General features: G+C 42.9%; 5 protein-coding genes across 5 annotated transcripts; 3 read left to right on the forward strand and 2 right to left on the reverse strand.

The window, feature by feature from the left end:
* Positions 1–373: 373 nt before the first annotated feature.
* Positions 374–2,073, reverse strand: EAE98_000768 (uncharacterized protein; the record flags this gene model as incomplete). The annotated part of the gene is made up of 2 exons (XM_038948386.1): positions 374–1,585; positions 1,657–2,073. The coding sequence occupies 2 exons, from the start codon at positions 2,071–2,073 to the stop codon at positions 374–376; spliced, it is 1,629 nt and encodes a 542-aa protein (XP_038814652.1).
* A 2,369-nt stretch (positions 2,074–4,442) lies between these two features.
* EAE98_000769 (uncharacterized protein) lies at positions 4,443–5,313 on the forward strand (the record flags this gene model as incomplete). The annotated part of the gene is made up of 2 exons (XM_038948387.1): positions 4,443–4,593; positions 4,649–5,313. 2 exons carry the CDS (start codon positions 4,443–4,445, stop codon positions 5,311–5,313), a joined length of 816 nt encoding a protein of 271 aa, XP_038814653.1.
* A 1,902-nt stretch (positions 5,314–7,215) lies between these two features.
* EAE98_000770 (uncharacterized protein) lies at positions 7,216–12,419 on the reverse strand. The gene is made up of 7 exons (XM_038948388.1): positions 11,286–12,419; positions 9,935–11,139; positions 9,813–9,875; positions 8,784–9,761; positions 8,552–8,736; positions 8,218–8,469; positions 7,216–8,061 (listed from the first exon to the last, which is right to left on the reverse strand). Exons 1-7 carry the CDS (start codon positions 11,440–11,442, stop codon positions 7,386–7,388), a joined length of 3,516 nt encoding a protein of 1,171 aa, XP_038814654.1. The 5' UTR covers positions 11,443–12,419; the 3' UTR covers positions 7,216–7,385.
* Positions 12,420–13,043: 624 nt separating this feature from the next.
* On the forward strand, positions 13,044–14,174 carry EAE98_000771 (uncharacterized protein; the record flags this gene model as incomplete). Its single annotated transcript, XM_038948389.1, has 1 exon — positions 13,044–14,174. The coding sequence occupies one exon, from the start codon at positions 13,044–13,046 to the stop codon at positions 14,172–14,174; it is 1,131 nt and encodes a 376-aa protein (XP_038814655.1).
* A 537-nt stretch (positions 14,175–14,711) lies between these two features.
* EAE98_000772 (uncharacterized protein) lies at positions 14,712–16,859 on the forward strand (the record flags this gene model as incomplete). The annotated part of the gene is made up of 2 exons (XM_038948390.1): positions 14,712–14,903; positions 15,012–16,859. The coding sequence occupies 2 exons, from the start codon at positions 14,712–14,714 to the stop codon at positions 16,857–16,859; spliced, it is 2,040 nt and encodes a 679-aa protein (XP_038814656.1).
* Positions 16,860–16,952: the final 93 nt, after the last annotated feature.

The following is a 16,952-nucleotide window of genomic DNA, read 5'->3' on the forward strand; positions in this document are numbered from 1 at the left end:
TGAACATGTATACCTACCTAGGTAGTAGGTAAACACGAATTACGCTTTCAATAGAGATAAGAGTAAAATGAAATAGACAATCAAAAATCAAAGATGGAACTGATTGTCTTCACTACTTTAATCTCAAGAGTAATCTCTCTCAAAAAAGAGTAGTTATAAAACGACGAAACCACCCCCATCGTCATTAACTAACAACTAACCATGATATAATATACCCACCCATACCTCTTCCCACCTCATGAATGGATAATCGGAATCTAATGTTCCTCATGAATCATGATATTCCTAATCCCCCAACGCCAACGCTCTCTAATAACCAATTGACCAACAATGTACACCTAATCAAACAAAGTAATGTAATAGACTTTTCCTCTTAAATCAAAAGATTTTTCTTCCCTCGACCGCCAGCTTTTGATGATGTTCCATCATTAGTGTTTTGCCTTGACATTGATGTTCCTCCAACTTCACTACCTCCTCTAGAACTTTGTTTTGACATTGCTTCTGCACCCAATTCTTCTCTCAAGTTGCTGAGCATTGTACCTTTATTGTCGCTTTTAACATAATAGGTTTGAGGTCTTCTTGGTGTACTGACTGCTTCAAGAAGACTTTTCCCACCATTTTCCAAGTCAAGATTTTTACCAAATCCCCTTTCGTCATTATATGTGCGACCTCTTCTGATAATTTCTAATTCGGCATTGATCTCATCAGGAGCCAATCCTTGTGGTTGATTGGCAGCATCTCCTTTCACATATCCTTTCTGCATATTCGAGGCGAGAAGTGGTGGTAGTTTAGGGATTTGTTTCGTGATTGCTGCCATATTTCCAGGATATGCCAAATCACTAAGAATATCAATTCCTGTGCCTGTATTAAAGTTTACTCCTCCCCCGCGTGTGCTCCTAGTCTGGTGTGATGGTTGACGTTCCATTTGAGGTGCGGATTGAGGAGAATCTGATTCATCATTCTCAACATCTCCGGATGTTGCATTTATTTTATCAGTGTCGGGACTGGAATCAGATCTGCCATTTTGAGGACTATTATCATCTTCGTATGGTGGATGTCGAACCATATAACTATAGGCTGCTTGAGCTGCCTCATTGTATTTCATTCCGAGCTCTTTCTCCGTAAATAGGCCTTCTATGCTATTTGCTGGTGCTTCGAGTTGTGCGGATGTGTTTCCGTTTCGCTCATATGTTCCCAACGGAGTATTACCGCCATTGTCCATACGTTGTCTTGACGGAGCTGGAGATTCGTCGCCATCAATTCCTTTTCTCTTCCGTTTAGAGTGATCAAACATGTTGGGTAATTCTTCAGCTTCTCGTCGATGCCTTGTAGCTCTTTTGGAATGCATCCCACCAGGGCTAGCGGGGTTAGCGAGACCAAATTTGCTTGGGTGTAAAAGTAAAGCATTGCTCTCTCCAATTTCAATTGACTCTTTATCTTTCAGCAAGTGTGCTTTCTTGCTATTGAGCTTATTGATCAAACGATCTCTCAAGGTTGACATCAAAGCTTTGTATTCCAAGTCCGCGAGTCGCATTCGATAGGCATAACTGGATTCGATTTCATTTGCTTTAACTTCGTAGTCTCTCTGTAAAAAGGACGTTAGCTATAAGCTCTTCGTAAAGAAAGTCAAGAGTCAAGGTAAACAATTGCACATACCATATGCGTAGTTAATGCGACGTCCCGTTCTTCCATGGCGTTATTGATTTCTCTTGCGAAAGATTCATACTCTTTTCCAGCAGCAGATGGATGATGACCAGCAATTCCTTTAACTTTCTTGATACCATCTACGACTAATGGCTCAACCTCATTGCCATCCGGGAGAGCGTATTTGCCATGAACGTCAGCTTCCTGAATGAGATTCATGTCGATTTGCAATCCTTTGAGTTGGTCGCGGTAATGATGATCTCTATTTGAAGCAAAGCTAACTGTCATTTCATGCAGTTTATCTTGCATTGCGGATCGACGTTTGTCTCTTTTGGATAGTTGATGCGGAGGTGGAGAGTTTGATCTTTGTTTCTCAACTTGTTTTCCGAATGTTGTCGGAGACATTTGAGGAGAAGGACTCATAGCCATGACTACCAGAATATTTTGCGACGCCTGTATATTTATTGAAGGTGAATTAAGAAGGAGTGAATGAGGACTGAAGTGTGAGGTTTTCTAATTCGGGAGTTTTCCGTTAAATTCTATTTGATTGTGGGTGATTTATTAGGGACAATGAGGAAAGAGTAGAACAGGATAAAAATAAGTAGAAGTTTTGAGGATTTTCAAGATGTTGACATAAGTTCCAACATGAAAGATTATTGACCACAATACCAGAGGAGATTGTTGCCCTGTTGATTTGTCGATAGATGATGATATATCAAGGAAGAGTTTGGGAAGAACAATTGAAGCATTTCATTCCTATAAAGTAATAGAAGAGAGAGGGTGTCAGATGTCAGAGAGGGAGAGAGAGAGAGAGAGACGGAGAGGGAAAGACTGAGCAATGGAGTCGGCAGATAGTATTGAAAATGGTTCTATGGCTCTACGGCTCTAATCCAATCATCCATAGGTACCTGAGCCTCTTAGCCTCTCACCTCGCTCGTTACTATGCGCATGACGATAATGAATCCCTGCACGTGCCTGCTTGAAAATGGTCGGGTGTTTGTACCATCTACTACCGACGCTAATGCCTATATGGCTTAGTGCAGACGAGAGCTATCTTATCTCCAGCTTATCGCTGATCTCTTCGTAGCAACTTCAAACTTTCAAACTTCAAACTTCATATTGATAGGAGTGTTGTCTTATTTATAGCAAATTCACTCTTCGCCCTTCGCTCCTCGAACCTCTCTTGATTTTGTTAGGCAGGTATCCCTTAATACTTCAGACGGAATTAACCATCCAATCATTACTCCTCATCTCTGTTCTATTTTTATATAGCGAAATTTAATCTTTAACCCTTTTTCTCGCTTCATCTTGAGTGGAATCGTCCCTTTTCCGTTTTCCAATATCATGCATAAAATGTTTGGAACCAAACATTTCATTTTCACATGAATGTCTTCAAATCTTCAAAGTAATGAGATGTTCTGGACATAATATCAAGAGAATTGTATCCATCTTACATTCAGACTCTTCTTCAGTCTAGGTATCGTAAACTACAGAGGTTCAATTAATGACGCTCCGCTGGGCCACTGCCGTGGAGGCTTCTTCGCTACGCTCTAGAAGAAATAGAAGCAGAAGAAGAAGAAGCGGATTATCTTGCGAGGCTCTAGCATCTTGAGTCTTTTCCATATTTGGATTCGGTTCCGAATTTTCGGTTTCTCAATGTTTCAATATTTCTATTACTCTCCCAAGACTTTAGCGACTGGTGTCCTGTCCACTTGCATCAGAACAATAAGATGAACTAGCACTTCTCTGGGCCAGCCAAAACAATCACACGGGCATGAAATACTCTACACACAACACGAACCTATATACCCCGCGTTCACAACTCTACATGAAGCCACTGCACGAAATATTATATTGCAGAAATGAAGCTTGCCAAAGTTTATACATTTTGGTGATCCAATTGGCATCAAATCATCAAGCCAGGTGCTATTTTCAGTCATCTACAATGTATTAGCAATATAAGCGATTCGGTCTAGATGTCCCCTATCAAATATGCATAAACCAAATGACGGGACGCGAGTTCAAGGAGAAGAGAAAATAGCTTTGGGTGGATGATTACAAACTCCATAATTCTACCTTTTCCTCGAGCTTCTACGAACACCTCGTGGCCTGCGCTGCTCAAGGCATACTCAAAGTCTCATGGTAGAGATTAAAGTTTGGAATGGTTATATTGTGATACAACAAGTGTGCACAGCCTTCCACAGCTTGTTGGTTCCCAAGGTATCGCAAATCGCATAAAAGAGAACAAGATAGAGTTTAAAGATCACGAGATAATTGTGGCTCTGCAAGCGCCTCCAAATTTCCTTCATTGTTTATCTTGGCCAGATAAGGGTCGGCCTTGCGAATCTCTTGCGCCTGAATTGCGGATGTTGTTCGATCGACTATTCAAATACAATACTGTATGACAAACGACCTAAAATTTCGTCTGTTTGACAGAAATCTTAGTCCGCTTGGCTCTTGGTATTGGAGGCCAAGAAAAGTATATCTTCATTTCTGCATGCCATACCCATCGACAATTTGGAAAGCTGGGACTGAGATCGCTGTTGATTGAACTTGTGGTAAGCGTATTCGTTTTATGCAATGATCTTGTCATCGTACGTTCCAAGAATATCATGATGGCAGTGAAAAATGGCCAAGAGAAGTAATCTCAAGTCGACAATGGAAGGAGTTCTTCTCATTTATAAATACTAGAGCTGTTCTCGTAACACAGTATCAAATCATCAAATCATCAAATCATCCAAACTTTCATACTCAGTTACTACATTCATTCAGTCAATATTTCACTGCACTCTTTCACCATGTCAAAATTCATTCTCGCCGCAACTCTTTTGTCAGCCGTTATGGCTTGTCCAGATCATGATCTTTCCAGCCAATCACTCATGAAGAGAGCTGATGGACCTGCCGATTGGGCATATGACGCTGCTTACAACTGGGGAATGATCAACGAGAGTAAGCTTTCATTCACAGTCCTCCAGCTCATGCTCCTATTCTAACATCCCATCAGACTACACCACTTGCCAAACAGGCACTCAACAATCCCCTATCCATCTCACCACCAGCACCGGTTACTCCAAAACCCACACCCCAACATTCAACTACTCAAGCTCCACCGCAGGCTCCCTCTACAACTGGGGTTATGGTCCCGCCTTCTCCCTCACCTCCAACGTCACCGATCTCAGTGGCAACCCATCCATGACCTTCGACAACGAAACCGTCTTCCTCAAAGGCTGGCACATTCACGCACCAGCAGATCACACCATTGATTCTGCCCGTTCCAAGGCCGAACTCCATTTCGTGCACGCCACTGCCTCGGGCGCCGAACGTGCCGTCGTCGCATTCATGATTGATCCCATCCCCTTTGGCACCGTCGCCAACTCCACCTTCTTCGACTCATTCCCCCTCTCATCCATCCCCTCCTTCTCAGACGCAACGACTCGCATCCCCCTCGATCTCGATCTCAAACAGGCACTTACAGAGATCAACAACGCGAAGGATTTCTGGACCTATGAGGGAAGTCTCACTTCTCCCCCTTGTACAGAGGGCATGCGATGGTTTGTGGCTGGAAAGAAGATGCTGGTCGGAACGGAACAGATGCAGGAGATTTTGGCGGTTAGTACCTATAGTGCCCGTGAGGAACAGGGTATCTGGGGTCACAATATCAATGTTTAAATGTGGCGAGATGGGAGTAGATGAGAGTAGATGAGATGTTATGAAGGCTGGGAGTTGATTGGTGTTTGGGTTGTGGGAATAAAGATTAGGGCAAGGAGTGAGGAGTGCGGAATAGAGCGATCGTAAAATGTAAATACGATGCGGCGGCATTTTTTGATTTCTAGACTCGGAAAAAGAGGGTTTTAGCATACAGGTGGTCTACTTCGTTTCCTTTCGGGCGTTTTGCATATCTTTAGTATATATATACCGTATAGGAAAAGGGGGGTTTTTAGGACCGATATATAACTAATTGAATTAATATATCTGTTATACAACCATTTAAATTTTTAAATCCGTTTTCAACCAGATTTAAATTAAAACTATAGTTTTCAATATTCTGAAGTGAATTAGTATGGTTAAAGCTAATAAATAGTTCAAAACAATAAGTAGTTGAATAAATTGAAGCTAATATAGGGATTATCCGATATACCTTAGATTTAAGGCTTAAATCTGGCCACATCCTTACATAATCCTCTTTCCCCCTGTCAATCTAATTGATATTGACAAATACGCTAGCAAATACCCCGGTAAATGCATAAAATTTATGCACAAAGAACTCGCTATTGCTGTAGAACTTCAAATTCAACACATTTTGAAAATCTGAATTCAGAATAATTCGAATTAGCTAAAGTTTAGTCTGGTGGCGTCGAGTATGGTTCCACAGGGCAGGGGGGATGGGATAGAGAGTATATATATGATTGATTGAACTCCTAGTATTAGAGCGTTGAATAGCTTCCAACTTTCAAGATACTAAGCAATTCTATCCATTCTAAAAACCCTTCTACAACCGTTGAGAGTTTTACAACTGTTAATTTATACTCCGGTTTAAATATTTCTTCGGAAGTAATTACAGCCTCTAAATTAAAATCACAAAAAATGTGAATGCCCCAGTTGCAATACGGGGAATATGCCGAGAAAGACCCGACCTAAATTGCCCTTAAGTGTTCCTGAGAAGAGCGAGCGATAGCAGATCATATTATATCTCAACTTCCGCATACATCCAAAAACTAACATACGGCCCTAAATACATGATAGAGAGACGCCGCGCCGCGGCGCGCGGCGCGCTGCGTTGACCACCTCAGCCAAAGCGAACCGCAGCCAAAGCAACCTCATCCAAATCAACCTCATCCAAATCAACCTCATCCAAATCAACCTCATCCAAATCAATCTCATCTAATCTCATCTAATCTCATCTAATCTCATCTTTACTTCATCTTTACCTCATCTTTACCTCATCTTTACCTCATCTTTACCTCATCTTTACCTCATCTTTACCTCAACTCATCCAATTCCCCAAATTACAATTAATACACATTACACATTACACTACTACCTACCTACCTACCTACCAACCAACCAACCAACCAACCAACCAACCTATATAAATAACATCCCTCCCTCCTCCCTTCTACATACAACAAGAAATATCCCTACCTAGGTAACCTTAGAAGCTACAGCTTAAATTTTTCAAACCAATCACACTCGTCAATTACACTCGTCAATTACGCTTATCAACCACATCAACAAGCATCTTATAATAGAAAAAGCACTTACCCAGGAACCCACTCACTCACTCATCACTCACTCACAAAACATAACATAACAAATCTTATAAAGAAGAAAACTCATGTATCTGCATATCTTCTCATCTAATAATTGGCTTACTATCATGTAGATTTCCGTAAAAGAAATCTTACACAAAGGTAATAGTCAGATTCCCGCCCAGCCCTAAAGATCCATCCATTTCCATACCGTCCCATTGCACAATTTGACGCCTATTTTTTCCTGTAGCATTCCTTTCTATTTGTTTGGGTATCTATCCGCCAGGTCCCAGCTCCAGTCATCTTATCATAATATCCCATCTTGAGTTTTCATGACGCCAGCCAGCCCGCCCAATAGAAATTAAAACCAGACCAGCAAAGAAGTAAAAGCAAATCTTAAATCCTTCCCCTTTTCCCCTCTTCTCTGTCACTCCTATCTCCCTTCTTTCAATTATTGAATGCTATGGTGTTCCCGAATATTGCTTCCCAAATTTAAAATTGACTAGGACCAGGTGCAGCAAAGTCCTGAAAGTCCTTCGGTATCTCCCATCCATGCATGTTACACGCTCTGATAAAAGCTGCCATAGCTTCTTGAGTTCCATATTCACCTTGAGTCTGTGGATTTTTGCTTTCTAAGCGTGCAGGCTTTGGATCCATACTCATAAGTGCAAGACGAACTTGTAAGAGAACAGACTCAATCGAGGAGACGGCACTCCAGCCAGAATTTGTCAGAAGCTCCATACATAATGCTCCACCGGCTGTTACGTGACCGCCGCCACCAGACATAAAGGGTAAGAATCGTGGCTTGACAACTCGTACAAATGGCGGGCTGTGAGGATATTCTTTCCCAAAGCGAATTTCAATAACAACGCTGTTTTGGCCCGATTCTTTGAGATCCTTGGCCAGTGGTAAAGTGGGCTCAAAGGAGTGTAGCTCGATGATCCATTGGTATATATTATCAACAAGATTTTCATCGATATACCATCCTAATTCGTGAAGGGGTGTAGAGTTTTGTACCTTAAGGATGGCTTTTAACTCTCTGTTGAGACGCATAGTTGCAGACGGGGTAGCATAAGCTGGAGGCCCCAGCATTGGAAGTTTACTTTGATCAAGTGATCCAGGAACAAAATCGGTTTTTGAAGTCTCTAGATTCTTGGAACTGGAAGATCTAGCACAAATAGTTAGCGAAATCTCATTTAAAGAATTCGTTATTAGCACGATAGAATAATTTGATCGCTGATGGCTCTTTCGGGTGCAATTTTGAGACTTTTTTCAACTGCTGTGATCAAACAACAAATTGTTAAGGGAGAGTTAGTTTACTTACAATATTCCCACTTCATCTTCATTATCAGAAATCAGAAAGTTAATATCCTCAATGTCCTCTGCTTCGCTCACATATCCAGTCCCATTCAAAGAAGATATTCCTTTCAGTTTCTTGCATGGGGAAGAACTGCCGATGCCATCATTACGAAATGCTCTAGAGATTGAGGCAGCGCAGTATGGAACACCGATAGGTTTCTTGTTGGTGGATATTGCCGTATATTTGGGATCCTGCTCGATTTCGGCCTGAATTTCCCTACAAAGAAAATAAATGTCAGATTCAATCATTGCGGATTGTCTCATTCCCCTTAAACGAATAGCTTGGGTGGGAAACATACCTAGTCGAGGCTGGAGTTGCAATCACCTGCCCTTCAATTTGAACGAGCAAATATCTGCATTGAATCCAATCGATGTGCTGTACTACTAGATATGGATTCGAGCTAACAAACTGTTTTGGACAATTGATAATCTCGTTAATGCTCATCACAGACGTAATCTTGAGTTGAGTTCCAGGCCAGGAACCCTAATTGAAAGTTAGACCAGACCAAATGCGATGATTCTTATACTTACTGGCCAGTTTCGACCACCACCACTATATTGACAAGATATAGTTTGATCTTGCGCATGGTAAACGCCATGTCCGAATGCTCGCCCGTTGAGAGTTTCTTTGAAATCTAATCCATGTCGAATGATACTATGCCAGTTTTGCAGCCCACTGCCATGAAAAGCAAAGATAGTAGGATACTTTGGATCCAAACTGGCCTGCTGTTCTTTGAGAGCATTTAAGAAACGCTCTTCCTTGTCTGGCGATCCTTGTGCGAAACGAAACTGCATCCAATTTTCCCCAATTTGAGAGACCTTTTGATCTGGTCTAATTTTTGCATCAGCCAAAACACTATCAATTTGACCAGGGCATTTATCGACTTGAACAAGGCATGAGCGATTAGAGGCTATAACCCATCGTAGTAAACCTAGAGCGGCTGGGGATATACGCTCTGTCCATTTACGAAGGTTCGGTTCTTCAGTTCGGCTCTGTCGATCGATATATTCTCTCAACTCCTGGATGGTTGGTAAAGTGTCAAGAAGCATTGTTATAGTACTGCATTTTTCTGAGACAGACATCTCGTCGAAGTTGCGATTGTAAATAGATATCCGAGCCGCAATTATGTTGGTGGTGTTGTCTGTTGGTGTTGCACTTGATTGCGGGATTGGTTGCGAAAGTTTTACGATCGGCATCGAGGTTACATCCTCTACTCTAGAATGAAGTGCTTGAGCTACGGTATCTGGTCCGGGCCCAAGCAAAATGCGGACCCAATCTCCTTTGCGAATAGGAGGGTTTAAGATCTCAGACATTTCCTCGAACGTAAACTCACAAGCTTCGCTATTATACTTAATCTTGAATTCTTTGTCTCGACGATCATCGCTTGGTTTTTCTACAACAGCTGGGGCCGGGGCGAAGGATGGGATTGGCAACACCGCCGTTTGGGAGATGATGGCCGAGGGAACAGAGAGACTCATGCCTGTGGGATACTCACGGATCCGAGCGTACTATCAAAAAATCAGCTGGAAGCTATGGATATGGTATACAAATAGACCTACGAAAGCACTGGTATAACAAAAGTTCAGGAGAAGGTCCACAACATAGGGCTGAGTTTTAATCTCCTATACACGATTAGCATTCGAGTAATTGGACTGGGTATATACAATCCACGGCCACCTACATGTTCGACACTAGGCCCAAAACCTAAGGACATATATTGATATAAACATAATGGCTTTTCGCAAACGTAAGGTTTCAACGCCTCAAATCCTCCTGTAATCTTATCATGGCAGACGAGACAAAATTCCGTGCAGCGGACTAGATACATCAACGCAAATTGTGCAGCAATAAGCGGAAATGACAAGCTGCCACTCTCATTATCGGTAAGATGATCGTTGGCTAGAATCTGCGATGTGTGACTTTTGATTGTATCCTTGTCCGAGTAGTCATTGTCAGCATACAAATCTGCATTTTCTTCAAGTGGTCGTCCTTGGCGTTGATCCAAGAACTTCTTTGCGTTCTCCCATCCAAGACCGGTTGCGTTGCGGATCTTGAGCATTGATATCATCTTCTTATTGATGAACTCATTCAAGGAGCTACTGATGAATATATTGAAAAATCCTCCGCTGTGGTCCTGTGAATCCGAGCCATCGCTGTTGAAAGCTTTTTCGCCGACCTTGTTTGAGTCCGAAAACGCTGAGAATGCTGCAACTGCAGATGGCTTGTAACCATTACAGACTCCAACACGAAAATCGATCCCACTATTTTTGGCTGGTTCGGCAATCAGTGCCTCGTACGTTTTGTACCCATCCGAGTAGCGTATGAGTAAGGTCAAATATTGGTGAGGCTCAATATCCCAAGCCTGCATAGCCTCTTCCGATAGACCCAGCTTAGTCGCCTGAATGGAGATGCTGAGGACACTACTTTGGGATTCAGCCTTCATGCCGCTCAGAATTCCGATCCGATGACCCAGCAATCGGACAGTACGCATGTCTGCTCGAATGCGTCGGTTCAGTTGTGCAGCAGCTTTTAGTGTGAGTCTACTAGTCGATACCGATACAGTATTACCGCTAGAAAAGGTTATGGGCTCGTCTGGAAAGTCTTCTTCTTCTTCGTCAGAAAAGCCGGAGTCGTCTTCGCTTTCGTCTTCTTCCGCATCTTCCATCTCATCATCTTCGTCCTCTTCGTCGAGACTGATAGGAGATCTTCGCGAACCTGCCGAAAGTAATATGTGAAGCTTTTTTGAAATACTGCTGATCAATTCTGGTAAACGCACGCCAGTTGAGGAGGTCATGAGTCGTTCCAGTGCCTCGTTGACAGCCTTTGGAGCCCCTTCAGACTTGGTAAAAATCATAAAATTATTCCCACTTGGGTACTCGGAAACATCTATCAAAGTCAGTATGATGAAGAACAATTTGTTTCTTTCCCCATTTGAAGACACCGTTTCGTTTCCAAGTGCGTAATCAGTGACCAAGTCCACGTAGGAGAGGGGACGATTGTTTGATAGAGATATAGAATATAGTAAAACGTACCTAGTGCTAAGAGACCAATTTCTATGGGTTCTGTAGAATCATGCAAGAAGCAAAAGTTTACATCACCATCGTCATCTCCCCGACTGATTGAGATAACATTAGGGATGCCTTTCTCAGACGCTTCTTTAACATCCGCTAGGAAGTGTTTGCGAGTCATCGTGCAGCGCAATTATTGGATATATCTCTGACACTGTAACTTCAAAAGATGACGGGAGCTTGCTGTAAAAATGAAGTTGTTGGTCAGATGTTGATACTGTAAATATGCTTCGATGTGGAATCCACTAGATACTGTTGGAATTATTCACAAGATATTGTGGTGAGAAGGATCTTGAAAAGTAGCAAGGTCTTCTTGACTTGACGACAGCTCGAAGATGTACCTTTGAGATGATTGATATCAAGTTGATGGAGTTGGGGGTTTGTAGATCAAAGTCTTGATCCGATTCTCAAAAGGTGAAGGGAATGATATTCAACTTCTTGTACTGTAGTCCAAAGATATTGTTAGTCTCTTTATCGTAAGATCTTTGAAGAATCGAAGAAGTTCTGAAGCTGGAGGTAACAAGGGAAAGAGCTGTATAAAGGTTGTCGACCTGCAGCCTTGTATAGGTGTTTTTGATTAGTTGCCTTGGTTTTGGTGTGTACAGTGGTTCGAATCTGGGAAGTCAATTGTCATTGGTCGACGATTTCGAAATGGTCCGGTTGCCTGGTACGATGCGGAGTACAAGTGCGGTGCTAGTCATCAGTTGGTAGGTACTACCCAGGATTGAATTGAACGTTCACAGATATTGAATCTTTCCAAGCTTCCCAATCTCGAGCCAATATCAACCGGGTGAATGTTGGAAGTGAATTCAAACACGTTGGGACTTCTTATCGTCAGTAGGTACTAGGTAGGTACTTATTCAACTTTATCACTCATCAACATCCACCATGTCTGGCCCGTCAAACGAAACAGAGTTTTGGACATCCCTCAGAATAAGTTTTTGATGTACCAAGCATGAAGCCCAAATACAGTCTCGGGTGCTTGAGAACTGTCTGGATGCTTCTCTGTGGAAGCAAATGAAATAGAAATCTAAGTATTATTGTATACCTAGGAGGTAGGTAGGTAGGTAGGTAGGTAGGTAGGTAGGTAGGTAGGTAATTAGGTAAGCACTACATTGAGGTCAAATCGGACTGGTTGAAGTAAAGTGGAGTGAAGTTAGAAAAGAAAAGGGAAGTGAAGTGAAGTAATTGGAATGAAGTGAAGTGAAGTCTGAGACAAGGAGAAATACCCAGTACCTACCTAGTATCCATCTACGGGCTGGCTCCAGAAGAAGAAACATGATGACCGACACCGTGATGCTAGGCTAGGAGGCTAGGTACCGACCTGCCTAGAGCTATAATCCCGGTAGAAATGCAAACGCACCTACCACTCTCGAGCCACTAGCCACTACTATTATGAGGCCATCACGTGCCATGCCATGCCATGCCATCCCTCAATGCCCCGCCATCAATTTCCTCCATCATTTCCTCCATCAGACGTTGACCGAGTTGAGCCTTCATGCACGGCTTTGGTCCCCCAATTATTCGTATTAGTCATCCCATCTCAAAAAGTCTGGTCCCACAATAATGTTCCAAGTGCTTGACACCATTCAACTCGATGGCCCACCAGCCCTGCTGCTCTCAAAATATTATTAGCTATTCTCGAGGTATTGTACAAAACACGGGAAACAATCTTTACTTTATTGTAACCACAATTCGGTCAATCATAGATACATTGTGAAAATGGCTTGGGATTCTAAAACCCTTCCCTCTTCACAAAATAACAATCCTAGGCTCAAACATCCTCAACCCCAATCTCAGTCTCGAAATGGCGTCTCTACGTCAGAACCAAATTTACCATCAAAATCTACCCACGTTGCAGATCCTGTTCTCCAACCGTTCTTGAACCCGGCTTTTGATCCTGTAGATTACCTCAATTCGACCTTGCCTTCTTTACAATCTTCGAATACATCGTCGTCTTCAAGAAATGTCGTCCCTTTAGCTGAACTGTCTACACAGACACAGACTCTACTTTCACATCTTAGCGCACACACCACTAGACTTACGACTACTCTTACACAACTCACCGATGAGATACTGCGAAGTGGAAGCCGATTGGCCTATGAGGTGGAAGTGCTACGAGGAGAGACATTGGGATTATCAGAAGCGTTGACCGAAGGACTACATGATGATATTACAAAGTTCGTTCCGGGGGGGCTTGAGAATGATCTGTCAAGAAGACCAACAAAGTCTGGAGACTCTAGGCTGCGATCTGCCACAGCTAGCATGCCAAAAACACCTACCTCAGAAGACACGAACAGCACCAAAATCGCCGATCCTCCTTATGTGACACAATTACGAACGCTTACACTTGTACGGTCACGATTGGATACTGTTATAAAGACATTTGGAGATGCAATGGCATGGACATTTCCACCATCGGAGGTATCGGTCACTTCATCCTTTCTTTCTGTTTCCGCTCCTGAGCCGGGGTCAGAAGCACATAGCACCGAGGAAAAAGGACAAGAAGTTTCCAAGAAACTACGCGATGAAATTGCAGATTTGTTAATTGGGGATGATCCAGTCGATGGTATTGAGGCAGCAGCCAAAAGAGTACAAGAATTGAAAGAATTGGCACTTGTGTGGAAAGGCACAGCTGAAGAGCGGGCAAGGAGTAAATTTGTTGAAAGTCTTGCAAAGATGGTCGAAGACAGACATCGAGATCTATTAAAGGATGCTGAACAGAATGGTCAATTAAGCCAAAGAGTCGAGGCTCTTCAAGGCCAAGAAACATCGATTTCTGGTGTCGGCGAGAATAGGACGCAAAGTGGATATGGGTTTATCAATCAACTGCAACGACTCAGAGGCTCTTAATAGGGTGTTCCTCATTATACCCAAATATTTGCTTCTTCTTCGTTCTCGTTTACCATATTTTGTATTCATTCATCAAACCAGATCTCCAAATAAGCTGAGTCGACCCTGCATTGATCTGAAGCCAGATTGGGTTAATGGTCTCAATGATCATTTTTGCTATAGATTCAATATATCATATTAATATACCAAATTAAGATGAACTTTTTTCGTAAGGAAGAAACCTCCAATGATACATTTAGTTGTAGTTGGCTGCTTTTCCCGAAGAAGCAATTGCCTCATCCCTTACTTGATATCATTCCAGTCAAACTACTTCCAATGTTTACAGTCTTCACAATTTCAATCCATTCTTAAACTCTTTCTCTGGCACTCTTTGCCTGCAACTCATTATTCTACTGTACTTGACATCGTACGTAGTCCTACTGCCTTTTGAGACTTCGGCTCATTTGAAGTGAAGAACACACCAATGAGTCAATCGAGGCGAGAAATTTGAGGAAAAGAGAATTCTCTGTTTTGCTTTTTCGTGGCTAGTGGTTAGTGATGAATTATGAGGAGTTTCCTACAGAGAATGGGACTGTTCCCCTAACTGCCATGCGGAAAATCTCACCCATGAGTTTCATGGCTCATAAGCTAAGAGAATTAAAACGACCCAGTCGACTCCGTAGTCGTATCTTCTTCTCTCTAATATTCATATCTTCTGTGGTTCTCATTGTTCTTGGTAAATGGCACGCAGTAAGTATGGTTCATTTATAACCATCAATCAGGCAGAAAATCATCTCCAACTTCTAACATTTATGCGCATCCTCCCAAAAAGCCTGGCTCGCTAATATCTTCCTCTAGTATAAAATTCAACACTCGGCATCACAATTTGGCTCCTACGTTCCTGAAAAATTAGCGGGAGCTTTCGCACCATACACAATCATCGAAAGCTCTGAATGGGACAACACTATCCCATTCCCTAACAATGAAACCAACACCAATACAGATACAATTCCAAAATTTCATCTTGTAATCCCCGCCCGCAAGAAGTCGCTCAATCTCTGCAAAACTCTCTTCACCGCATCTATCCTAAATTACCCACCTCCAACACTCCTAGGCTTTAAATTGAAATCGGATGAAACTGAAGAGAAAGAGAAAGAAACAACCACGTTACAAGAAATACAAGATACGCTTGATTTTCTCAATGGGAAAGATATGCACGATGATGATTTGGTGCTACTTTTGAATGCGAATACGTGGCTGCAACTTCCGGGCGAAATTGTCATTGGGAGGTTTTTGCGAAATAGGAGGGAAGTGAATGAGAAGTTACGTGAAGAATATGGAGTTGAGAAGAGTACTGAGGCGGGTACTGGAACGATAGGGAAAGTGGGATCGCAGAAATATACACAGAAAGTACTTTTTGCCGCGAGAAAAGATTGTGCTGGGATGGATAGGGCTGAGCGAGGAGATGAGGAAGAGGGGAAGGGGGAATCTTGTTATGGGGATGTGATTCCCCAATTTCCTTTATTGAAGAATAAAGGGGGAAAGATGGATCAATATACGGAGTACCCTCGCTTTATCGAAAGCTCGTTGGCGATGGGAAAAGTGCGGGATATGAAGATACTTTGGAGTCGAGCGTGGGAAATTGCGCAAGAGCGGGGTGGGGATGGCAAAGGAATGAAACGATATTCGATACAGGAGGTTATGACGCAGATTTTTTGCGAACAGGAAGGGGGAAGAGTAGAGAGACGGAGGGCGGAGGATTGGAGATGGAAGGGGTGGTTGGAGGGGGTTTTGGGGGGTTTGATTTCTGGCGAGGGGAGGGGGCGGGGAGGTAGAGAGAGGAATGGGAATGGGAATGGGAATCGGACGTTGGGGGTAGGCGGGAATAGCGAGAGGGGTGATGGGGAGTTTGGAATCGGAGTAGATTATGCATCGGGGATTTTTCACACGGTAGGGAAATCGGGGGAGGAACTGAAAATTTTGACGATTGGAGAAAACGAAAGCAGGAAGCAGATCGTGAGCAGAAGAGGAGTTATCAAGGAGCCAGTGAGAGATATCACGATATTATCTGCGGAATTGGAAAATATTCCTGGACCGCTGGATGGATGCGGTGTCCCAGATGTGGATACAGATAAAGACGCGGGTAAAGAAAAAGATATCAGTCAAGCGGTCAATGATCTCAGAGCGGCGAGAGAGAAAAATGTTTCGTGGGATTCTATACCATTTCTTACGTATAGTGATGGTGATGGTGGTTTCAGTGGGGTGAATTTAAATTTAAATCTTCGGGTTCCGGTGTCTTTTTCTTTTGGGTTGGGTTTAGATTTTGGTTCTGGTTCTGGTTCTAGTTCTGGTTCTGGTTCTGATTCTGGTTCTGGTCTGGGTGGGCAGGAGAAAGACGCAAAGAAAGAGAGAGAGAAAGAAAAAGAGAAAAATAGAAAAGATGAAGAATCCTCACAAAAACAAATATGGGAAAAAACCTGGTGGAGAAAATGGGGGAAACAGCTCTGGGAAGTGTGTACGAAAGGAGTGGGAGAACAGAGGTGGGTGGTGGGAGGGGATGGGAAGGGAGAGGGAGAAAGAGGGACGTGGATTGATGGGAGAGGAGGGAGGGGTGGCGTGTGGACGGGTGAGAGGATGTGGATTGAGTGGGGGGAGGTTTGTGGGGGGGAGGAGATGGATGAGGTGTGGGGAAAGGGAGATGGGTAGGTGGGTGGGATTTGTGGTGTGTTGTGTGTTATGTATGGTTTATGGGTTGTGGGTTAGTTGATTGTAATGCAGTGTTTGGAGTCTTGTTGCATT

This window comes from Botrytis deweyae (genome assembly GCF_014898535.1).
Source record: "Botrytis deweyae strain B1 chromosome Unknown BDEW_002, whole genome shotgun sequence".
NCBI classification, from domain to species: domain Eukaryota; kingdom Fungi; phylum Ascomycota; class Leotiomycetes; order Helotiales; family Sclerotiniaceae; genus Botrytis; species Botrytis deweyae.